The sequence below is a fragment of the Coregonus lavaretus genome, assembly GCF_964263955.1.
Source record: "Coregonus lavaretus genome assembly, chromosome: 1".
NCBI classification, from domain to species: domain Eukaryota; kingdom Metazoa; phylum Chordata; class Actinopteri; order Salmoniformes; family Salmonidae; genus Coregonus; species Coregonus lavaretus.
In genome coordinates this window covers 16,829,460-16,854,365 of record NC_139988.1, presented here as the reverse complement: position 1 = coordinate 16,854,365, position 24,906 = coordinate 16,829,460, and the positions used below count along the sequence as shown (strand labels likewise).

The window sequence follows — 24,906 nt, the reverse complement described above, 5'->3', positions numbered from 1 at the left end:
GAGCGACTTACAGTTAGTGCATACATTTTTTTCTCCATGTTTTTTTCTTCATACTGGTCCCCGGTGGGAAACGAACCCACAATCCTGGCGTTACAAACGCCATGCTCTACCAACTGAGCTGCCCTCAAATGTCCATTCACATAAATTCATCATGACATAACCCAATGCATAGACACAAAAACTAGAACGCTTTCAGTAGAATGAGTAGCACTAGCAGCCTTGGAAAGTGCTCTAGCTCACGATATTCACAACAGTGGAACAACAACAGGGCGGCAGTTAGCCTAGCGATTAAGAGCGTTGGGCCAGTAACCGAAAAGTCACCGGTTCGAATCCCTGAGCCAACTAGGTGAAAAATCTGTCGATGTGCCCTTGAGCAAAGCACTTAACCCTAATTGCTCTTGTAAGATAAGTGCGTTGCTAAATTACTAAAATGTACATGTAACAGCTGCGTTAGGCGCGCGGTGTCTTTAAGGCAATCCGGGCATTTTCTTATGGTCTGTGCTGAATGACATCATTGATATTGTCAATGGTGTAATAACACGAGCGAGAGGGGGATACCTGGATTTCTGAGTTTACACTAAAATATCTATAATTCGCAGTGCAGACTAGACCAGACTATACCGCGGGACGTTGAAATCTGGGTCAGGACGGCGTTGAGGAATGGTTCGTAAAACGCCGCGGCCGTCTTTCTCTGTCCATGGTGCTGTTTGAATGATACATTCCTGATCAGCACCACCGTGGAAGGAAGGCAGCAGTCCCTGAAGAGCTTGATCAAACGGGTGAGGAGGGGATGAAAGGCACGGGTCCACTGGTAAATCAGGGGGAATTGTGTTTGTCTGGAGGGGAGTAGTTTGTGGTTGGGGCTTGTACAGGGACCCAAACAAGCGAGTCAGAAGGTAGGTTAATAGTTTTTCTTGACGGAGGTTTTCCCAAGCCAAGGGTGCGGCTTTCTGCAAATATTGACAATAAACGCAACCTGAATGCGAATGTTTCTAATGTAGGCCTAATTATATTAATTACACTTTTGGATAGGTTTCATCTAGCTTCTCAGGTCTGGTTTACGCTGTTAGATCTGCAGTAAATGACGTTGTTGCCCCTGGCATCTTGCTGTGGAGCAGCGCTACAACCTTGCAACAAGAATAGGGCTGGATTTTGTAATAGGCTTATAGGGTAGGCTAGGCTACTTACCGTAGACAGACTTGCATTCATGAACAAGAGTTTGACCTTAATTATGTCAGTTTTACAGTGTAAAATGATCATGGTAAGATTATAATAAGGGATTGCATGTAGTTCCTATAGATGTAGGATCTTAATGTGATCACCCTGTTGCAGGACAACTTTCCTGCAATGCAGGAAATTTAAAACTTGTAGTATATTTGAGGTTTAAAAAGGCTTCTGAAGTTTGTAATTTCCACTGACATTTCAGACTTGATTTTCCCTTTCGAAAAATGTATCAACCCCTACAACAAATGTCCATTAATTATAATCCACATTATAATTATAATTCACATTTACTCTTGCTGCAGGATTATTTTCCTGGCTCAAATTAAGATCCAACATTTGTGTAATTTATCATTACCTTGCTTCATCTTCACCTTCTATCGATGTTAGGATTCATCCCATCTCATCCACCACCATTATGTATGACTGTAGAATATTAGAATAGAATAGAATGGAACTGTATTAGTTCATCTGTACTAATCTGTTTAGTGTTCATCTACTCACAACCTTTCTAGACAAGACACCAGCAGGGCATCTTGAGTGCACTGCCCTTACAAAGCATAAATAGAAATGCCAATTAAACACATTTACCATCTTTATCATTAGTGTGCCTTAGCTATGTATGTATTTAAACACCACCACAGCCATTTTCCATAGTAAACTTATCCATGTATTGTGATTGGGAAAGCATGTACAAGGCTATCTGGAAGAAAATGTGTTTCACTTAATTTCTTTGGGGATTATTAGGTTATGCTAATTGTTTGTGTATGTGCTGATTTCCTTTGAAGTGAGATGGCATGTGTGAGATGGGGGCTGGTTTAAAGTGCTGAATTCACATTCACACTGAGTTTTCCCCTGCACTTGCCCTCTCCCAGAGTCATGATACACAGCTCTTTCAAATCCATAGCTAAATCACCCAACTTTCTTCCATGAAGTAAAAAAAACAACTTTTTTTAAATCAAAATTTTAACCACACTTTTTTCCCACTCCCACTCGCACTATTTTGGCTTAAATAATGTTTTGTCCTTTCTCCATCCCTGACTCGGTCTTCATTTTGGGCCTTCTCTTGTCCCAGCTCTCATTTTTGTAACAAATTCTCCCTTTTGTAACATCTTATTTGAGTTGGAGCCCCTTGAGATTGAGGTGGAACTGGGCTGAGTCACATCGTCCTTCTGCTAAATCGATCTACAGTTTGATTGAGTTTGTGTGTCCTCCTGTGTGTCTGCCCCCTCAGTGAGTTGTGAAGACCAGCAGGAAACATGGAGCTGAGAGTGGGGAACAAGTACCGTCTCGGCAGGAAGATCGGGAGCGGCTCTTTTGGAGACATTTACCTGGGTAAAGACCATCGATTTAATGCAGCTCTAACTCTACTTATTCTCACAAACCTCTAAATAAACAGACTCCAGAGTAGACTGCCTTCCATACTAACGTTCAATTCTGTCCCAACACATTTCACCATTGAACACGTCAAAGCTGGGCATAAAAATAAAATATTGTTTCAGAGTAGGCCATGGTGATTGCATCATCAAAAAGGTGGTCATGGTATATGTCCCTTCCTGTGTCTCTGTCAGGTGTTAACATCGCCACGGGTGAGGAGGTGGCCATTAAGCTAGAATGTGTGAAGACCAAACACCCACAACTCCACATCGAGAGCAAGTTCTACAAGATGATGCAGGGAGGAGGTGAGAGAGGAGTAGGACAAGAGGGTGTGGTCAGGGGTGGGGGTGGTGGGCGACTAATGTTGGGGAAACCCTAACCTGAAACCTGAAGACTTGCGTTGGTTTTTCAAGCTAATGCCAAGGCTTTTGCTTAGAGGGCTAACTCAGTTTTGTGGCACGTAGGACCTGTGACCGAACCCCGGTCAGTGACACTAGCTTATAAATCACTCTCTCTCTTCCTTTCTCTACAGTGAGCATCCTTATAAATCACTCTCTCCTTCCTTTCTCTACAGTGGGCATCCTTATAAATCACTCTCTCTCTTCCTTTCTCTACAGTGGGCATCCTTATAAATCACCCTCTCCCTTCCTTTCTCTACAGTGGGCATCCTTATAAATCACTCTCTCCTTCCTTTTTCTACAGTGGGCATCCTTATAAATCACTCTCTCCTTCCTTTCTCTACAGTGGGCATCCTTATAAATCACTCTCTCCTTCCTTTCTCTACAGTGGGCATCCTTATAAATCACTCTCTCCTTCCTTTCTCTACAGTGGGCATCCTTATAAATCACTCTCTCTCTTCCTTTCTCTACAGTGGGCATCCTTATAAATCACTCTCTCCTTCCTTTCTCTACAGTGGGCATCCTTATAAATCACTCTCTCCTTCCTTTCTCTACAGTGGGCATCCTTATAAATCACTCTCTCCTTCCTTTCTCTACAGTGGGCATCCTTATAAATCACTCTCTCTCTTCCTTTCTCTACAGTGGGCATCCTTATAAATCACTCTCTCCTTCCTTTCTCTACAGTGGGCATCCTTATAAATCACTCTCTCCTTCCTTTCTCTACAGTGGGCATCCTTATAAATCACTCTCTCCTTCCTTTCTCTACAGTGGGCATCCTTATAAATCACTCTCTCCTTTCTTTCCCTACAGTGGGCATCCTTATTAATCACTCTCTCCTTCCTTTCTCTACAGTGGGCATCCTTATAAATCACTCTCTCCTTCCTTTCTCTACAGTGGGCATCCTTATAAATCACTCTCTCCTTCCTTTCTCTACAGTGGGCATCCTTATAAATCACTCTCTCCTTCCTTTCTCTACAGTGGGCATCCTTATAAATCACTCTCTCCTTCCTTTCTCTACAGTGGGCATCCTTATAAATCACTCTCTCCTTCCTTTCTCTACAGTGGGCATCCTTATAAATCACTCTCTCCTTCCTTTCTCTACAGTGGGCATCCTTATAAATCACTCTCTCCTTCCTTTCTCTACAGTGGGCATCCTTATAAATCACTCTCTCCTTCCTTTCTCTACAGTGGGCATCCTTATGAATCACTCTCTCCTTCCTTTCTCTACAGTGGGCATCCCATCCATAAAGTGGTGTGGTGCAGAGGGAGACTACAACGTGATGGTGATGGAGCTGCTAGGCCCCAGTCTGGAGGACCTGTTCAACTTCTGCTCCCGCAAGTTCAGCCTCAAGACTGTCCTGCTGCTGGCTGACCAGATGGTACAGCACACCATTTCCTCCTCCTCCTTCTCCTCATCACATTTACATTTTAGTCATTTATCAAATGCTCTTACCCAGAGCGACTTCCAGTTAGTGCATTCATCTTAAGATAGCTAGGTGGGACAACCACATATCACATTCATAGTAAGTACATTTTTCCTCAATAAAATAGCTATCAGCAAAGTCAGAGCTAGTAAGGGGAGAAAAAGTCAAGTGTGATTGTTAGTTCACAAAAGGCATTCTCCTCCTCCTCCTCCTCCTCCTCCTCCTCCTCCTCCTCCTCCTTTGCCATCTCCTCCTCCTCCTCCTCCTCCTCCTCCACCTCCTCTTCCTCCTCCTCCTCCATCTCCTCCTCCTCCTCCATCTCCTCCTTCTTCTCCTCCTCCTCCTCCTCCTCCTTCTTCTTCGCCTCCTCCATCTCCTCCTCCTTCTCACCCATCTCCTCCTCCTCCTCCTCCTCCATCTCCTCCTCCTCCTTCGCCATCTCCTCTTCTTCTTCTTCTTCTTCTTCTTCTTCCTCCTCCATCTTCCTCCTCCTCCTCCTTCTTCTCCTCCTCCTTCTTCTCCTCTTCCTCCTCCTCCTCCTCCTCCTCCTTCTTCTTCTTCTTCTTCTTCTTCTTCTTCTTCTTCTTCTTCTTCTTCTTCTTCTTCTTCTTCTTCTTCTTCTTCTTCTTCTTCTTCTCCTCCTCCTCCTCCTCCTCCTCCTCCTCCTCCACAACCTCTGTTCACCTTTTTATCATATCATATGGTTTCTCTGTAAGCTTTATTGTGATGGCATTTTCAAAGGATACCCCTTGATTATACACTGAGTGTACAAAACATTAGGAACACATTCCTAATATTGAGTTATTGCACCCTCCCCTTTTGCCCACAGAACAGCTTCAATTCGTTGGGACATGGACTCTACAAGGTGTCGAAAGCGTTCCACAGGGATGCTGGCCCATGTTGACTCCAATGCTTCCCACGGTTGTGTCAAGTTGGCTGGATGTCCTTTGGGTGGTCAACCATTCTTGATACACATGGGAAACTGTTTAGCATGAAAACCCAGCAGCATTGCAGTTCTTGACACATTCAAACCGGTGCGCCTGGCACCTACTACCATACCCCGTTCAAAGGCACTTAAATCTTTTGTCTTGCCCATTCACCCTCTGAATGGCACACATATATAATCCATGTCTCAATTGTCTCAAGGCTTAAAAATCCTTCTTTAACCTGTCTCCTCCCCTTCATCTACACTGATTGAAGTGGATTTAACAAGTGACATCAATAAGGGATCATAGCTTTCACCTGGATTCACCTGGTCAGTCTGTCAAGGAAAGAGCAGGTGTTCTTAATGTTTTGTACACTCAGTGTATAACGTTAGTGGCTTTAAGAACTGGAACTGACAATGATAGTCAACATTCCCTCTCTCCTTTCCCCCTCTTTCTCCATGACCTTTCTCCTCTCCAGATCAGCCGTATTGAGTACATCCACTCTAAGAACTTCATCCACAGAGATGTGAAGCCTGACAACTTCCTGATGGGCCTGGGCAAGAAGGGTAACCTGGTGTACATCATCGACTTTGGCCTGGCCAAGAAGTACCGTGACGCCCGCACACACCAGCACATCCCCTACCGCGAGAACAAGAACCTGACCGGCACCGCACGCTACGCATCCATCAACACACATCTGGGGATAGGTACAGTACTACATGTAATATTAACAGTGTGTGTGTGTGTGTGTGTGTTTGACCCTTCATAGGCTGTGTGTTTAGTCATGGCTGGATTCTCAGAACTACTGCAGTAGGACTCTCACAAGTATTGCCCCTTCTCTATCCCCTCTCTCTTCCTCCTTCCTCCCTCACTTCCCTCTCTCTTCCTCCTTCCTCCCTCACTCCCCTCTCTCTTCCTCCTTCCTCCCTCACTCCCCTCATTCCCCTTTCTCTTCCTCCTTCCTCCCTCACTCCCCTCTCTCTTCCTCCTTCCTCCATCACTCCCCTCTCCTCTCCTCTTCCTCCTCTATTCTCCTCTCCTCTCCTCTTCCTCCTCTACAGTTGTCAGCTTCCTGCCTCCTGTTTGTCTCCGGGCCTCTAGAGGTCATCTGTGTTCCCCTCTGCCTTAGTTCTTCCTCGTGTGTCCTTATTAGCTTGATCCAGGTCACCTGTGCCTTGTTTCCCCTAGAGTATTTTAGCTGTGTTTTTTCCCCTGTTCCTCACTTGGTTTGTGAGTCCTGGCTATGTGTCTCCTGCTTTGTCCCACCGTGTCTTTCCAAGTAAGCTTTTCTAAGTTATCTTTAGTTTGCTTTTCTCCCCTCGTGGAGTTATTTTGTTTTGCCTCCTGTTTTGTTACTCTACCTATGTTAATATACCTCTTTCTGAGAAGAACTTCTGTTGGACTATTTTTGAAGTGCAAAGAACCTTTTTGTTACATTAAATCTACTTACCTGGAGTATTGCCTTGGGTGTTTCATTTGGGTCCAACTATACCTCCTCTGTGGCTAAGGGGTAGAACCCCCAGCTCCCCACATCTGAGACCGGAGTTCTAGCCCAGCTGGTGACAGAAAAACCAAGTCAATCATGGACCCAGAAACACTCAGTTCCCAGGACCTGTTGGCGGTGATCACTCGACATGAGGCATCTTTCCAGCGCCATGAAGCCGTTCTCAGCCGACAAGAAGAGCTGATGGCTAGTCATTCTCAACTCCTGGCCGAGATGATGAGTTCCCTCCACCAGCTCTTTGAACGCCTCCCTGGTCCTCTCCCTTCCTCCAGGTCAACCCCCAGTGACGACAGGCCTTCTCCAGTGGCGGAGCCCCGACTACCACCTCCCAAGCCCTTTTCTGGGGATCCAAGCTCTTGCCAGGGTTTCCTCACCCAATGCTCCCTCACCTTCGAGCTCCAACCCTCAAGTTTTCCCACAGACCGTTCCAAGATTGCCTACATCATTACCCTTCTTTCAGACAAGGCGCTCGCCTGGGCCTCTGCGGTGTGGCAGTCCCAGGAGGCCTGTTGTGACTCCTACGCTGCATTTGTAGAAGAGTTCAAGCGGGTGTTCGATCATCCTGTCAGTGGGCGGGAGGCTTCCAAGCGCCTACTGTCTCTCCGTCAGGGTCCCCGAAGCACGGCAGATTTTGCCATTGAATTCCGGACCATAGCAGCAAGGAGCGGATGGAATGATGAAGCGCTGAGGGTCTGTTTTCAGGGAGGGTTATCTGAGCCCCTTCAAGATGAGTTAGCCACCCGAGAACCAGCTGGAGATCTCGAGTCCCTCATAGCCTTGGCCATCCGCCTGGACAATCGTCTAAGAGAGCGGAGAACGGCTCGCCGCCAGGTGTCTCAGTCCCAGGTTCCTCTGAGCAGCTCTGTTTCTCCTGTTTGGACTCCGTCATTCAGAGCTTCCCCGGCTCCTGAACTGCTCCAGGATTCCCCGGAGAGCATGCAGTTAGGCCGTTCCAGGCTTTCTCCCAACGAAAGGGAACGTCGCATGAGGGAGCGTCGGTGCCTATACTGCGGGGTTGCCGGCCACTTCCGCTCCACTTGCCCCGAGCTTTCGGGAAACGCCTGTCCCCGCCCAGCTACAGGAGGGTTGTGATGGGGAAGATTAGAGCCCCTCCATTATTTCCAGAGGAAGAGGCGCAAGTTGGTGTTCCCTCGGCCCAGCGCTTTGTCCAACGCTGTAGGCGGACCTGGAAGAAGGCCAGGCGTACCCTCCTTCGGACCTCCCAGAGATACCAAAGTCAGGCTAATCGCCGCCGCCGGACGGCCCCTAGTTTCCGAGCTGGTCAGAGAGTTTGGTTGGCCACTAAGAACCTGCCCCTCCGGGTCGAATCCAAGAAGCTTTCCCAGAAATACATCGGCCCTTTCCGCATAGCAAGAAAGGTTAACCCTGTTTCGTATCGTTTGGTTCTCCCTCGCTCCCTTAGAATTAACCCCACTTTCCATGTTTCACTACTTAAACCTGTCTTGTCTTCTCCCTTTGCCCCCCCACGCAGACCCCCGCCACCTCCCAGGATCATTGACGGCCAGCCAGCCTACACAGTCCGCCGGATACTGGACTCCCGGAGGGTCCAGAACTCTCTGCAGTATCTGGTGGACTGGGAGGGCTACGGGCCAGAGGAGCGCTCCTGGGTTCCAGCCAAGGACATCCTGGACCCAGGTTTGATCCGAGAGTTTCGCACCCTGAGGCCAGGGTGTTCTGGAAGGAACGTCAGGAGTCGTTCCTAGAGGAGGGGGTCCTGTCAGCTTCCTGCCTCCTGTTTGTCTCCGGGCCTCTAGAGGTCATCTGTGTTCCCCTCTGCCTTAGTTCTTCCTCGTGTGTCCTTATTAGCTTGATCCAGGTCACCTGTGCCTTGTTTCCCCTAGAGTATTTTAGCTGTGTTTTTTCCCCTGTTCCTCACTTGGTTTGTGAGTCCTGGCTATGTGTCTCCTGCTTTGTCCCACCGTGTCTTTCCAAGTAAGCTTTTCTAAGTTATCTTTAGTTTGCTTTTCTCCCCTCGTGGAGTTATTTTGTTTTGCCTCCTGTTTTGTTACTCTACCTATGTTAATATACCTCTTTCTGAGAAGAACTTCTGTTGGACTATTTTTGAAGTGCAAAGAACCTTTTTGTTACATTAAATCTACTTACCTGGAGTATTGCCTTGGGTGTTTCATTTGGGTCCAACTATACCTCCTCTGTGGCTAAGGGGTAGAACCCCCAGCTCCCCACATCTGAGACCGGAGTTCTAGCCCAGCTTGTGACAACAGTTATACATATTGTTTTGTTTTGTTTGAAATAAGATCAGTATAGTGTGTCTCCTCTCTCCTCTCCTCTCTCTCCCCCTCTCTCTCCCCCCCCCCCCCCCCCCCCTCTCTCCCTCAACAGAGCAGTCTCGTCGTGATGACCTGGAGTCTCTGGGTTATGTCCTGATGTACTTCAACCTGGGCTCTCTGCCCTGGCAGGGCCTCAAGGCCGCCACCAAGAGGCAGAAGTACGAACGCATCAGCGAGAAGAAGATGTCCACCCCTATCGAGGTGCTCTGCAAGGGATACCCCTGTAAGTAGCTGAAGTCTGATCTCTGATTGATAGGGTTTCTTTATCCTGAGTTTACAACACTAACTATGAGTGTGTTTGTGTTAGTTTTGTTAGAAACTCACTTCAAGTAGTCTTTCAACACCAAGCTAACTCAGTGTATTTGACCCAAGTCTTTGGTGACCCTCTGTGGCCCACTCTATCCACAGCTGAGTTCTCCACCTACCTGAACTTCTGTCGCTCTCTGCGATTCGATGACAAGCCAGACTACTCGTACCTGAGACAACTGTTCAGAAACCTGTTCCACAGACAGGGCTTCTCCTACGACTACGTCTTCGACTGGAACATGCTCAAGTTTGTGAGTACTACATCCAGTGCTTGACTTGGGCAGGAGCTCACCGGAGCTGCGTACTGGCACCTCAAATGTTCTACTGCTTGAGCTCCTGTTCGAGTTCCTCTTATAGAATATTAGCTGAAAAGTATTGTGGAGCTCCTGCACCTAAATATAAACAGTATCAGCACCCAAAATGAGTACCGGCACCTATTTCAGTCCAAGTCTAGAACTGACTGCATCCCTATGAACAATTATTACACTTCTATTAATAATTTATTAACCATTGATCTATTTTGAGTCCTTATTTTTCATTAAATTTTCACTAATTCTAAATGCAATTACACATGAGTTATATATTACATTAACACAGTTGATAATATAAACTTAAACATGGTTCATTTTGAATCCCTGCCACCTTTCCTAACCTGCATGTTCGTTCTTTTTGCTTCAGGGGGCCAGCAGGACAGCCGAAGATGGGGAGAGGGAGAGGAGAGAGGGAAAGGAGGGGGATGAGAGGATCGGAGGGGGACCCCGTGCCCTACCCCCGGGCGGCAACCCCCTGGGCGGCGTAGACAGGATCCGAAATGGCCCCAATGCAGCAGCCTCTAAACCTGCCTCCAGAGGAGTCCCCCAATCAGGTGAATCATGAGGTAGACAGTAACCAGCCTCCAGAGGAGTCCCAGTCAGGTGAGTCATGAGGCAGACAGTAACCCTGCCTCCAGAGGAGTCCCAGTCAGGTGAGTCATGAGGCAGACAGTAACCCAGCCTCCAGAGGAGTCCCAGTCAGGTGAGTCATGAGGCAGACAGTAACCCTGCCTCCAGAGGAGTCACAGTCAGGTGAGTCATGAGGCAGACAGTAACCCTGCCTCCAGAGGAGTCCCAGTCAGGTGAGTCATGAGGCAGACAGTAACCCTGCCTCCAGAGGAGTCCCACAGTCAGGTGAGTCATGAGGCAGACAGTAACCCTGCCTCCAGAAGAGTCACAGTCAGGTGAGTCATGAGGCAGACAGTAACCCTGCCTCCAGAGGAGTCCCCCAGTCAGGTGAGTCATGAGGCAGACAGTAACCCTGCCTCCAGAGGAGTCCCAGTCAGGTGAGTCATGAGGCAGACAGTAACCCAGCCTCCAGAGGAGTCCCAGTCAGGTGAGTCATGAGGCAGACAGTAACCCAGCCTCCAGAGGAGTCCCAGTCAGGTGAGTCATGAGGCAGACAGTAACCCTGCCTCCAGAGGAGTCCCACAGTCAGGTGAATCATGGGGCAGACAGTAACCCTGCCTCCAGAGGAGTCCCACAGTCAGGTGAGTCATGAGGCAGACAGTAACCCTGCCTCCAGAGGAGTCACAGTCAGGTGAGTCATGAGGCAGACAGTAACCCTGCCTCCAGAGGAGTCCCGGTCAGGTGAGTCATGAGGCAGACAGTAACCCTGCCTCCAGAGGAGTCCCGGTCAGGTGAGTCATGAGGCAGACAGTAACCCTGCCTCCAGAGGAGTCCCAGTCAGGTGAGTCATGAGGCAGACAGTAACCCTGCCTCCAGAGGAGTTCCGGTCAGGTGAGTCACGAGGCAGACAGTAACCCTGCCTCCAGAGGAGTCCCAGTCAGGTGAGTCATGAGGCAGACAGTAACCCTGCCTCCAGAGGAGTCCCGGTCAGGTGAGTCATGAGGCAGACAGTAGTAGAAAAAGAAGGTCTACATTCTTGGAATGAAAGTGAAATAATAAGAAACATTTTTATTCCATTTTGACTATAACATTATTTTCATTTGTACTTTAATTCTAAGAGTCCGGACCTTCTCTTTTTCTACTCCTGAGTATCTCAGGTCTATGCCCCAATTACTTAGGAGTACTACGAGTGTGCAAGGTTTTTACTTACAGTGCCTTCTGAAAATATTCAGACCCCTTGACTTTTTCCACATTTTGTTACATTACAGCCTTATTCTAAAATGGATTAAATACAAAAACATCCTCAGCAATCTACACACAATACCCCATAATGACAAAGCGAAAACAGGTTTTTAGAACTTTTTGCAAATTTATTAAAAATAAAAACAGGAATACCCTATTTACAGAAATATTCAGCCCCTTTGCTATGATACTCGAAATTGAGCTCAGGTGCATCCTGTTTCCATTGATCATCCTTGATATGTTTCTACAACTTGATTGGAGTCCACCTGTGGTAACTTCAATTGCTTGGACATGATTTGGAAAGGCACACACCTGTCTATATAAGGTCCCACAGTTGACAGTGCATGTCAGAGCAAAAACCAAGCCATGAGGTCGAAGGAATTGTCCGTAGAGCTCCGAGACAGGATTGTGTCGAGGCACAAATCTGGGGAAGGGTACAAAAAAAATTCTGCAGCATTGAAGGTCCCCAAGAACACAGTGGCCTCCATCGTTCTTACATGGAAGATGTTTGGAACCACCAAGACTCTTCCTAGAGCTGGCCACCTGGCCAAACTGAGCAATCAGAGGAGAAGGGCCTTGGTCAGGGAGGTGACCAAGAACCTGATGGTCACTCTGACAGAGCTCTAGAGTTTGTCTGTGGAGATGGAAGAAACTTCCGAAGGACAACCATCTCTGCAGCACTCCACCAATCAGGCCTTTATGGTAGTGGCCAGACGGAAGCCACACCTCAGTAAAAGGCACATAACAGCCCGCTTGGAGTTTGCCAAAAGGCACCTAAAGACTCTCAGACCATGATAAACATGATTCGCTGGTCTGATGAAACCAAGATTGAACTCTTTGGCCTGAATGCCAATTGTCACGTCTGGAGGAAACCTGGCATCATCCCTACTGTGAAGCATGGTGGTGGCATGCTTCCAGGGACTGGGAGACTAGTTAGGATCGAGGTAAAGATGAACGGAGCAAAGTACAGAGAGATCCTTGATGAAAACCTGCTCCAGAGCGCTCAGGACCTCAGACTGGGGCGAAGGTTCACCTTCCAACAGGACAACGACCCTAAGCACACAGCCAAGACAACGCAGGAGTAGCTTCGGGACAAGTCTCTGAATGTCCTTGAGTGGTCCAGCCAGAGCCCGGACTTGAACCCTGAAAATAGCTGTGCAGCAACGCTCCCCATCCAACCTGACAGAGCTTGAGGGGAGCTGCAGAGAAGAATGGGAGAAACTCCCCAAATACATTTACATATACATTTACATCATTTAGCAGACGCTGTTATCCAGAGCGATTTACAAATTGGTGCATTCAACTTATGATAGCCAGTGGGACAAACACCTTTTTTATTTGTTTTATTTTTATGGGGGGGTGGGGATAGAAGGATTACTTTATACTATTCCAGGTATTCCTTAAAGAGGTAGGGTTTCAAGTGTCTCCAGAAGGTGGTCAGAGACTCCGCTGTCCTGGCGTCGTGGGGGAGCTTGTTCCACCATTGGGGTGCCAGAGCAGCAAATAGCTTTGACTGGGCTGAGCAGGAACTGTGCTTCCGTAGAGGTAGGGGAGCTAGCAGGCCAGAGGTGGATGAACGTAGTGCCCTCGTTTGGGTGTAGGGTCTGATCAGAGCCTGAAGGTAAGGAGGTGCCGTTCCCCTCACAGCTCCGTAGGCAAGCACCATGGTCTTGTAGTAGATGCGAGCCTCAACTGGAGGCCAGTGGAGTGTGCGGAGGAGCGCGTGATATGAGAGAACTTGGGAAGGTCGAACACCAGACTGGCTGCAGCGTTCTGGATAAGTTGTAGGGGTTTAATGGCACAGGCAGGGAGCCCAGCCAACAGCGAGTTGCAGTAATCCAGACGGGAGATGACAAGTGCCTGGATTAGGACCTGTGCCGCTTTCTGTGTAAGGTAGGGTCGTACTCTGCGAATGTTGTAGAGCATGAACCTGCAGGATCGGGTCACCGCTTTGATGTTAGCGGAGAACGACAGGGTGTTGTCCAGGATCACGCCAAGGTTATTTGCACTCTGGGAGGAGGACACAATGGAGTTGTCAACCGTGATGGCGAGATCATGGAGCGGGCAGTCCTTCCCCGGGAGGAAGAGCAGCTCCGTCTTGCCGAGGTTCAGCTTGAGGTGGTGATCCGACATCCACACTGATATGTCTGCCAGACATGCAGAGATGCGATTCGCCACCTAGTTATCAGAAGGGGGAGAGGAGAATATTAACTGTGTGTCGTCTGCATAGCAATGATAGGAGAGACCATGTGAGGATATGACAGAGCCAAGTGACTTGGTGTATAGAGAGAATAGGAGAGGGCCTAGAACTGAGCCCTGGGGGACACCAGTGGTGAGAGCACGTGGTGCAGAGACAGATTCTCGCCACACCACCTGGTAGGAGCGACCTGTCAGGTAGGACGCAATCCAAGAGTGAGCAGCGCCGGAGATGCCCAACTCGGAGAGGGTGGAGAGGAGGATCTGATGGTTCACAGTATCAAAGGCAGCGGATAGGTCTAGAAGGATAAGAGCAGAGGAGAGAGTTAGCTTTAGCAGTGCGGAGAGCCTCCGTGACACAGAGAAGAGCAGTCTCAGTTGAATGACCAGTCTTGAAACCTGACTGGTTTGGATCAAGAAGGTCATTCTGAGAGAGATAGCAGGAGAGTTGGCTAGAGTAGCCGATGTGAGTAAGACTTTTAAGCAGGGCAACATTCACAAGGCCGCAGGGCCAGACGGATTACCAGGACGTGTACTCCGAGCATGTGCTGACCAACTGGCAAGTGTCTTCATTGACATTTTCAACATGTCCCTGACTGAGTCTGTAATACCAACATGTTTCAAGCAGACCACCATAGTCCCCGTGCCCAAGGACTCTAAGATAACCTGCCTAAATGACTACCGACCCGTAGCACTGACGTCTGTAGCCATGAAGTGCTTTGAAAGGCTGGTCATGGCTCACATCAACACCATTATCCCAGAAACCCTAGACCCACTCCAATTTGCATACCGCCCCAACAGATCCACAGATTATGCAATCTCTATTGCACTCCACACTGCCCTTTCCCACCTGGACAAGAGGAACACGTACGTGAGAATGCTATTCATGGACTACAGCTCAGCATTCAACACCATAGTGCCCTCAAAGCTCATCACTAAGCTAAGGATCCTGGGACTAAACACCTCCCTCTGCAACTGGATCCTGGACTTCCTGACGGGCCCCCCCCCCCAGGTGGTAAGGGTAGGTAACAACACATCTGCCACACTGATCCTCAACACGGGGGCCCCTCAGGGATGCGTGCTCAGTCCCCTCCTGTACTCCCTGTTCACCCATGACTGCATGGCCAGGCACGACTCCAACACCATCATTAAGTTTGCTGACGACACAACAGTGGTAGGCCTGATCACCGACAACGATGAGACAGCCTATAGGGAGGAGGTCAGAGACCTGGCCGTGTGGTGCCAGGATAACAACCTCTCCCTCAACGTGACCAAGACAAAGGAGATGATTGTGGACTACAGGAAAAAAAAGAGGACTGAGCACGCCCCCATTCTCATCGACGGGGCTGTAGTGGAACAGGTTGAGAGCTTCAAGTTCCTTGGTGTCCACATCACCAACGAACTATCATGGTCCAAACACACCAAGACAGTCGTGAAGAGGGCACGACAAAGCCTATTCCCCCTCAGGAGACTGAAAAGATTTGGCATGGGTCCTCAGATCCTGACTGGTTGCATCACCGCCTGGTATGGCAACTGCTTGGCCTCCGACCGCAAGGCACTACAGAGGGTAGTGCGTACGGCCCAGTACATCACTGGGGCCAAGCTTCCTGTCATCCAGGACCTCTATACCAGGCGGTGTCAGAGGAAGGCCCTCAAAATTGTCAAAGACTCCAGCCACCCTAGTCATAGACTGTTCTCTCTGCTACCGCACGGCAAGCGGTACCGGAGTGCCAAGTCTAGGTCCAAAAGACTTCTCAACAGCTTCTACCCCCAAGCCATAACACTCCTGAACAGCTAATCATGGCTACCCGGACTATTTGCACTGCTCCCCCCCCCCCACCCCATCTTTTTACGCTGCTGCTACTCTGTTAATTATTTATGCATAGTCACTTTAACTCTACCCACATGTACATATTACTTCAACTACCTCAACTAGCCGGTGCCCCCGCACATTGACTCTGCACCGGTACCCCCCTGTATATATAGCCTCCCTACTGTTATTTTATTTTACTTCTGCTCTTTTTTTCTCAACACTTTTTTGTTGTTTTATTCTACTTTTTTATTAAAAATAAATGCACTGTTGGTTAAGGGCTGTAAGTAAGCATTTCACTGTAATGTCTGCACCTGTTGTATTCGGCGCATGTGGCCAATAAAATTTGATTTGATTTGATATGATTAGAGACGGCACGCTCAAGAGTTTTGGAGAGAAAAGAAAGAAGGGATACTGGTCTGTAGTTGTTGACATCGGAGGGATCGAGTGTAGGTTTTTTGAGGAGGGGTGCAACTCTCGCTCTCTTGAAGATGGAAGGGACATGGCCAGCGGTCAAGGATGATTTGATGAGCGAGGTGAGGTAAGGGAGAAGTTCTCCGGAAATGGTCTGGAGAAGAGAGGAGGGGATAGGGTCAAGCGGGCAGGTTGTTGGACGGCCGGCCGTCACAAGTCGCAAGATTTCATCTGGAGAGAGAGGGTAGAAAGAAGTCAAAGCATAGGGTAGGGCAGTGTGAGCAGGACCAGCGGTGTCATTTGACTTAACAAACGAGGATCGGATGTCGTCAACCTTCTTTTCAAAATGGTTGACGAAGTCATCCACAGAGAGGGAGGGGGAGGAGGAGGAGGATTCAGCAGGGAGGAGAAGGTGGCAAAGAGCTTCCTAGGGTTAGAGGCAGAGGCTTGAAATTTAGAGTGGTAGAAAGTGGCTTTAGCAGCAGAAACAGAGGAAGAGAATGTAGAGAGGAGGGAGTGAAAAGATGACAGGTCCGCAGGGAGTCTAGTTTTCCTCCATTTCCACTCGGCTGCCCGGAGCTCTCTTCTGTGAGCTCGCAATGAGTTGTCAAGCCACGGAGCAGGAGGGGAGGATAGGGGACATAGAGAGTCAAAAGATGCAGAAAGGGAGGAGAGGAGGGTTGAGGAGGCAGAATCAGGAGATCGGAGGGAGAAGGATTTAGCAGAGGGAAGAGATGATAGGATGGAAGAGGAGAGAGTAGCAGGAGAGAGAGAGCGAAGGTTGCGATGGCACATTACCATCTGAGTAGGGGCAGAGTGAGTAGTGTTGGAGGAGAGCGAGAGAGAAAAGGATACAAAGTAGTGGTCGGAGACTTGGAGGGGAGTTGCAGTGAGATTAGTAGAAGAACAGCATCTAGTAAAGATGAGGTCAAGTGTATTGCCTGCCTTGTGAGTAGGGGGGGACGGTGAGAGGGTGAGGTCAAAAGAGGAAAGGAGTGGAAAGAAGGAGGCAGAGAGAAATTAGTCAAAGGCAGATGTAAGGAGGTTAAAGTCACCCAGAACTGTGAGGGGTGAGCCATCCTCAGGAAAGGAACTTATCAAGGCGTCAAGCTCATTGATGAACTCTCCAAGGGAACCTGGAGGGCGATAAATGAAAAGGATGTTAAGCTTGAATGGGCTAGTGACTGTGACAGCATGGAATTCAAGGAGGAGATAGACAGATGGGTCATACAGGTGTGTCAAGCTTGTAACATCATACGCAAGAAGACTCAATGCTGTAATCGCTGCCAAATGTGCTTCAACAAAATACTGAGTAAAGGGTCTGAATAATTATGTAAATGTGATATTTCATAAAAAAAAAAAAGTTTTTATAAATTAACAAAAAATTATAAAAACCTGTTTTTGCTTTGTCATTACGGGGTATTGTGTGTAGATTGATGATCCATTTTAGAATAAGGCTGTAACGTAACAAAATGTGGAAAAAGTAAAGGGGTCTGAATACTTTCCGAAGTCACTGTACTTCATAAGGTAGACAGCAAATGACTGTGTAAACACGAGGGAGGGTGTGTAAACTAAACCCCTTGCTGAATTCATGACCCCAGTTTGTAGCCCTCTAGCTGCCCATTAGTCACTTAAAGAATCTGTTGTGTTTGGACTCAGCTGAGGAAACTATGAGTAAACTATGAGGAAACTGAAGAAACTATGAGGAAACTATGAGGAAACTATGAGGAAACTGAAGAAACCATGAGGAAACTATGAGGAAACTATGAGGAAAGTCCAGGGTGTGCAGACTTTTGTTCCAGCCCAGCACTAGATTCCATTTCACCAATAATGTGTGTGTGTGTGTGTGTGTGTGTGTGTGTGTGTGTGTGTGTGTGTGTGTGTGTGTGTGTGTGTGTGTGTGTGTGTGTGTGTGTGTGTGTGTGTGTGTGTGTGTGTGTGTAGCGAACCGGTCCCCGCAGGCAGTGTCCTGTGCGGAGCGAGAGAGGAAGGTGGCCATGAGGCTCCACCGCGGCGCCCCCGCCAACATCTCCTCCTCTGACCTCACCGCACAGATGGGCCAATCACGCATTGCCACATCACAGGTCAGCTACCTACCATTGTATATCTCTCTCTCACTCTGCTCCCCTGAATCCCACTGCTCCCCTGAACCATACTGCTCCCCTGAACTCGTCTGCTCCTCTGAACCCCACTGCTCCCCTGAACTCGTCTGCTCCTCTGAACCATACTGCTCCCCTGAACCATACTGCTCCCCTGAACCCCATTGCTCCCCTGAACCACACTGCTCCCCTGAACCCAATTGCTCCCCCACTCTTTCCCTGCTAAAAGTGATTGAAGTTTGTCTGCCTGTGTATGTGAATGTATAGTATGTCTGTTGAATGCACAGCACCTTATACTAACCCTATGCCATCTGTTAACCCCCTCTCCTCTTCTCCAGGTCAGTGTGCCATTTGAACACCTGGGGAAGTGAGCTGCTCCTCTGGCCCTCTGGACACTGGCAGGTAAGGACACGTCAGAGGGACAACACTCAGGGAACTATGGACCAACCCTAACCTGTAACATCAATGTATGATTGAATATAATAGAATATAGACGGGTTGGTTGTTTAGAAACAAAACCTACGCGTGCGCAACTATGGGGCAAAACAGACAGGGTTGGCTTAGATTGGAGACAACATGTAAACTATATTTAGTCTCCAACATTTATTGAAAACATAAATACATTTGCATAATGAGCACTTGTTGTCTCTCAAATACATTGTTACAGTTGTTGGTTAGCTAGCTAGCATATTTTTACGATATTAGCATTGATATGGAATCAGTCAAAACACCTCAAAACAAGACATAATATAATAATAATATATATACTGGTAATAATTATATATACACTACCATTCAAAAGTTTGGGGTCACTTAGATTTTTATTTATTTTTTATTTATTTATTTTTTATTTCACCTTTATTTAACCAGGTAAGCCAGTTGAGAACAAGTTCTCATTTACAACTGCAACCTGGCCAAGATAAAGCAAAGCAGTGCGATAAAAACAACAACACAGAGTTACATATGGGGTAAAACAAAACAAAGTCAAAAATACAACAGAAATAAATATATATACAGTGTGTGCAAATGTAGCAAGTTATGGAGGTAAGGCAATAAATAGGCTATAGTGCAAAATAATTACAATTAGTATTAACACTGGAATGATAGATGTGCAAGAGATGATGTGCAAATAGAGATACTGGGGTACAAATGAGCAAAATAAATAACAATATAGGGATGAGGTAGTTGGGCGGGCTAATTTCAGATGGGCTGTGTACAGGTGCAGTGATCGGTAAGGTGCTCTGACAACTGATGCTTAAAGTTAGTGAGGGAGATAAGTGTCTCCAGCTTCAGAGATTTTTGCAATTTGTTCCAGTCATTGGCAGCAGAGAACTGGAAGGAATGGCGGCCAAAGGAGGTGTTGGCTTTGGGGATGACCAGTGAGATATACCTGCTGGAGCGCATACTACGGGTGGGTGTTGCTATGGTGACCAATGAGCTAAGATAAGGCGGGGATTTGCCTAGCAGTGATTTATAGATGGCCTGGAGCCAGTGGGTTTGGCGACGAATATGTAGTGAGGACCAGCCAACAAGAGCGTACAGGTCACAGTGGTGGGTAGTATATGGGGCTTTGGAGACAAAACGGATGGCACTGTGATAGACTACATCCAATTTGCTGAGTATAGTGTTGGAGGCTATTTTGTAAATGACATCGCCGAAGTCAAGGATCGGTAGGATAGTCAGTTTTACGAGGGCATGTTTGGCAGCATGAGTGAAGGAGGCTTTGTTGCGAAATAGGAAACCGATTCTAGATTTAACTTTGGATTGGAGATTCTTAATGTGAGTCTGGAAGGAGAGTTTACAGTCTAACCAGCCACCTAGGTATTTGTAGTTGTCCACATACTCTAGGTCAGACCCGTCGAGAGTAGTGATTCTAGTCGGGTGGGCGGGTGCAAGCAGCGTTCGGTTGAAGAGCATGCATTTAGTTTGACTAGTGTTTAAGAGCAGTTGGAGGCTACTGAAGGAGTGTTGTATGGCATTGAAGCTCGTTTGGAGGTTTGTTAACACAGTGTCCAATGAAGGGCCAGATGTATACAAAATGGTTTCGTCTGCGTAGAGGTGGATCTGAGAGTCACCAGCAGCAAGAGCGACGTCATTGATATACACAGAGAAAAGAGTCGGCCCAAGAATTGAACCCTGTGGCACCCCCATAGAGACTGCCATAGGTCCAGACAACAGGCCCTCCGATTTGACACATTGAACTCTATCAGAGAAGTAGTTGGTGAACCAGGCGAGGTAGTCATTTGAGAAACCAAGGCTATTTAGTCTGCCAATAAGAATGCGGTGGTTGACAGAGTCGAAAGCCTTGGCCAGGTCAATGAAAACGTCTGCACAGTACTGTCTATTATCGATCGCGGTTATAATATCGTTTAGGACCTTGAGCGTGGCTGAAGTGCACCCATGACCAGCTCGGAAACCGGATTGCATAGCGGAGAAGGTACGGTGGGATTCGAAATGGTCGGTGATCTGTTTGTTAACTTGGCTTTCAAAAACGTTTGAAAGGCAGGACAGGATGGATATGGGTCTGTAACAGTTTGGATCTAGAGTGTCACCCCCTTTGAAGAGGGGGATGACCGCGGCAGCTTTCCAATCTCTGGGGATCTCAGACGTTACGAAAGAGAGGTTGAACAGGCTAGTAATAGGGGTTGCGACAATTTCGGCGGCTAGTTTTAGAAAGAAAGGGTCCAGATTGTCTAGCCCAGATGATTTGTAGGGGTCCAGATTTTGCAGCTCTTTCAGAACATCAGCTGTCTGGATTTGTGTGAAGGAGAAGCGGGGGGGGGCATGGGCAAGTTGCAGCGGAGGGTGCAGAGCTGGTGGCCGGGGTAGTGGTAGCCAGGTGGAAAGCCAGGTGGAAATGTCCTTGTTTTCCATGAAAACATACATTAAATTAGTTTGAATAGGAAATATAGCAAAATGCATAGGAAATGTAGTCATTGAGAAGGTTAGAAATAATGATTTTTAATATAAACAATAATTGTGTCCTTCAAACTTTGCTTTCATCAAAGAATCCTCCATTTGCAACAATTACAGCCTTGCAGACCTTTGGCATTCTAGTTGTCAATTTGTTGAGGTAATCTGAAGAGATTTCACCCCATGCTTCCTGAAGCACCTCCCACAAGTTGGATTGGCTTGATGGGCACTTCTTACGTACCATACGGTCAAGCTGCTCCCACAACAGCTCAATAGGGTTGAGATCCGGTGACTGTGCTGGCCACTCCATTATAGACAGAATACCAGCTGACTGCTTCTTCTCTAAATAGTTATTGCATAGTTTGGAGCTGTGCTTTGGGTCATTGTCCTGTTGTAGGAGGAATTTGGCTCCAATCAAGCGCCGTCCACAGGGTATAGCATGGCGTTGCAAAATGGAGTGATAGCCTTCCTTCTTCAAGATCCCTTTTACTCTGTACAAATCTCCCACTTTACCACCACCAAAGCACCCCCAGACCATCACATTGCCTCCACCATGCTTGACAGATGGCATCAAACACTCCTCCAGCATCTTTACATTTGGTCTGCGTCTCACAAATGTTATTCTTTGTGATCCGAACACCTCAAACTTCGATTCGTCTGTCCATAGCACTTTTTTCCAATCTTCCTCTGTCCATTGTCTGTGTTCTTTTGCCCATCTTAATCTTTTATTTTTATTGGCCAGTCTGAGATATGGCTTTTTCTTTGCAACTCTGCCTAGAATGTCAGCATCCCGGAGTCGCCTCTTCACTGTTGACGTTGAGACTGGTGTTTTGCGGGTACTATTTAATGAAGCTGCCAGTTGAGGACCTGTGAGGCGTCTGTTTCTCAAACTAGACACTCTAATGTATTTCTCCTCTTGCTCAGTTGTGCACCGGGGCCTCCTACTCCTCTTTCTATTCTGGTTAGAGCCAGTTTGCGCTGTTCTGTGAAGGGAGTAGTACACAGCGTTGTTTGAGATCTTCAGTTTCTTGGCAATTTCTCACATGGAATAGCCTTCATTTCTCAGAACAAGAATAGACTGACGAGTTTCAGAAGAAAGTTATTTGTTTCTGGCCATTCTGGCCAATCGAACCCACAATTGCTGATGCTCCAGATACTCAACTAGTCTCAAGAAGGCCAGTTTTATTGCTTCTTTAAATCAGCACAACAGTTTTCAGCTGTGCTAACATAATTGCAAAAGGGTTTTCTAATGATCAATTAGCCTTTTAAAATGATAAACTTGGATTAGCAAACACAACGTGCCATTGGAACACAGGACTGATGGTTGCTGATAATGGGCCTCTGTACGCCTATGTAGATATTCCATAAAAAATCAGCCGTTTCCAGCTACAATAGCCATTTCCAACATTAACAATGTCTACACGGTACTTCTGATCAATTTGATGTTATTTTAATGGACAAAATAATTGCTTTTCTTTCGAAAACAATAAAATGTCTAAGTGACCCCACATTTTTGAACGGTAGTGTATATAATCATAATAATAATATATATAATCATAATATACAGAATAATATACAAAGCGACTTAGTCATGCGTGCATACACTTTATGTATGGGGGGGTGTCGAACCCACGACACTTGGCATTGCAAGCGCCATGCTCTAGTCTACCATCTTTTCCAGACAGGCCCACTACTCATGTTAGCTCTCAAGTTTGAATTTGCCCCTAAGTATGCTTATGCTTAATTGAATGAAATATGTTGCAAATGTGTGTAAAAAGTGAAGTAAAAACAGTAAATATATTACTGTTTTTTGCAGCCATGGTAGCGGGTATCAATACCTACTCAATTACTTTTGAAATTGTTGGATTAAAAAACATGAGTGGGTCAACTACACTGAAGACGGATTAAAGATGGAAGACAGAAGAGAACAAAAGGAGAGGAAGTTCCAATGGATGTGAGAAGTGAACGCCTGTCCAATATGACTGTAGTTAACTGGGAGAAAATGTGAAAAGATGAACAATTGACAAGTGAAAGACACTCTCTTGGCCTAGCCTTGCTTCCCAGGCTTGTGAGACCTTCCCTTCAGCTGGTGAATGAGTCCTGGTTCACTCTCATTATGCCCGCTATATGATCCGTGGGACCATTCACGTCTCTCAGAAGCTCAATGCGCAAAACAACATGCACATGTCAGTACAAAATGGACAAATTCTGATTATTCTAGCTGTTTTCATCGCTGAGGTGGTGTTGTATGGGCAAATGTGTAGGTTAAAAAACACACAGTCGAAACCGTTTGTCTCACGTTGAATGTCCAATTTATGACAGCTACATTTAGAGCTAAAGTGTGTGTTTATAATCCAAAAATAATAATAATATCTGGGAATATTACAGAGGGTCAAGTAGTCAGCAAGAAGACATTTGGGGGAAATGGAAGATATGCAGAGAGAGAGGTAGGAAGAGATGTGGAACAACATTGTTCAGGAATGGGAAAGGGGATGAATAGGAAAGAAGTGAATGAATGTGAAAGTGTTTGAATCAGAGTTGCTTAGAGAAGTAGGGTTGAATATAGTCAATGTCTTATTGTCTTACTGTTTGTTTTTCGTACTCTTGGTTTCAGCAAGACAAGCACCGACCACGAGTCAGAGGAGGAAGGGGATTATAGGAGACTTAGAGAGATGGACTGTCACCCATTTTCTCTTAACGTCTTTGCTGTTTATGAATTCCTGAATAAGAATAATTATGAGTAGATTTTAACCAAGCATTAAACAAGGACATTTTGGTTGTACAACACTTCCTGTTAACATTATTGACACATTTACGTTGAGGTTTCACTCCCCTCTGCGGTGTGTGTGTGTGCTCACAGTATTGTATTACATTAGTCAACAACAGAGAGCTAATAATATCCCTTCAAATGATGGTGGACCATGTAATAAAGGACCTTCTTATCATTAAGGAAGGAAATTAGTTATTTACTCAATTGATCGTTTTTGTTCTGGTGTTTTTAAGTCAAGTCAAGACAATAACCTCACGTGCCAGGCTTTGCAAAAGCAAGAATACTGTGGTCTTGGTTATTATGATAATAAGTCAACAAGCCGTATTATCCTGGAGATGTGAGGAGGAGCATGGGAGAAATGAAGAGGTTGGATTTCATTTTTTTATTTTTTTATCTCTGTAAATATGTTTTTGTGTAAAGCCAAAATGTGCTAGGTTGTTTGAAGATGTCAATGTAGTGACAGAGATTTATTGACCTGCTGGAGGGCTTGGTTGGGTGCAGAAGGAGTCAGATGAAAGGTAAGCATACACCTGCATGGGCCAGGGCAGATAATAATAAAGATGGAATATGGTTGTTTGGGTGGACTGATATCTTATAAATTTCTTTACCATGGTTAGACTTTATTACAACAATATTGTGTATAATAATAATAATAATAATAATTTTATTGTGTCCCTTTTCGTAAAGTTGTCTTGTTGCATCTCAAACTCAACAGCACAGCGTCGCCACATATAGTGTATAAATACATAGATAGATATAACGATGTAAATCACATGCTATAAAACAAGAATCAACACTTGTGGACACAGTTCATGGGATAGGCCTAAACTACAGTTCATACCGATTATATTCCTGGGGGGGGGGGGGGGGGGGTATATTTTGAGTCAATAAAGATGTGCACAACTTATAATATTGTCTGTTTGTGTTTGTAGGTAATTTATTTTAGAAGTAATTTAGATAGTTCTTAGATAATAATGAAAAAATGAAAAATAATGGGAAAATAAACTGACCTACGATCAGATCAGGCCGTAAATGCGATTCGACTCAAAATAGATGTTCGATTCCCACGGGGGGTATGATTTTTTTTTAAATAATGTATGCACTCACTAACTGTAA

The 24,906-nt window shown here is 46.4% G+C and overlaps 1 protein-coding gene across 1 annotated transcript; it reads left to right on the top strand.

The window, feature by feature from the left end:
* Positions 1 to 503: 503 nt before the first annotated feature.
* Positions 504 to 23,967, top strand: LOC311130834 (casein kinase I-like). The gene is made up of 11 exons (XM_084163638.1): positions 504 to 779; positions 2,456 to 2,556; positions 2,793 to 2,903; positions 4,227 to 4,375; positions 5,825 to 6,053; positions 9,212 to 9,382; positions 9,568 to 9,716; positions 10,144 to 10,330; positions 17,953 to 18,092; positions 18,446 to 18,509; positions 22,837 to 23,967. The coding sequence occupies exons 2-10, from the start codon at positions 2,481 to 2,483 to the stop codon at positions 18,476 to 18,478; spliced, it is 1,245 nt and encodes a 414-aa protein (XP_084019764.1). The 5' UTR covers positions 504 to 779; positions 2,456 to 2,480; the 3' UTR covers positions 18,479 to 18,509; positions 22,837 to 23,967.
* Positions 23,968 to 24,906: the final 939 nt, after the last annotated feature.

What these genes read in the sequence shown, in the direction of transcription:
- LOC311130834 (XM_084163638.1), top strand. Translation starts at nt 2,481, where the DNA reads ATGGAGCTGAGAGTGGGGAACAAGTACCGTCTCGGCAGGAAGATCGGG. An exon ending in TGCTGCTGGCTGACCAGATG is followed by an intron (nt 4,376 to 5,824) that starts GTACAGCACACC and finishes TCTCCTCTCCAG; the next exon opens with ATCAGCCGTATTGAGTACAT. An exon ending in CAGAGGAGTCCCCCAATCAG is followed by an intron (nt 10,331 to 17,952) that starts GTGAATCATGAG and finishes GTGTGTGTGTAG; the next exon opens with CGAACCGGTCCCCGCAGGCA.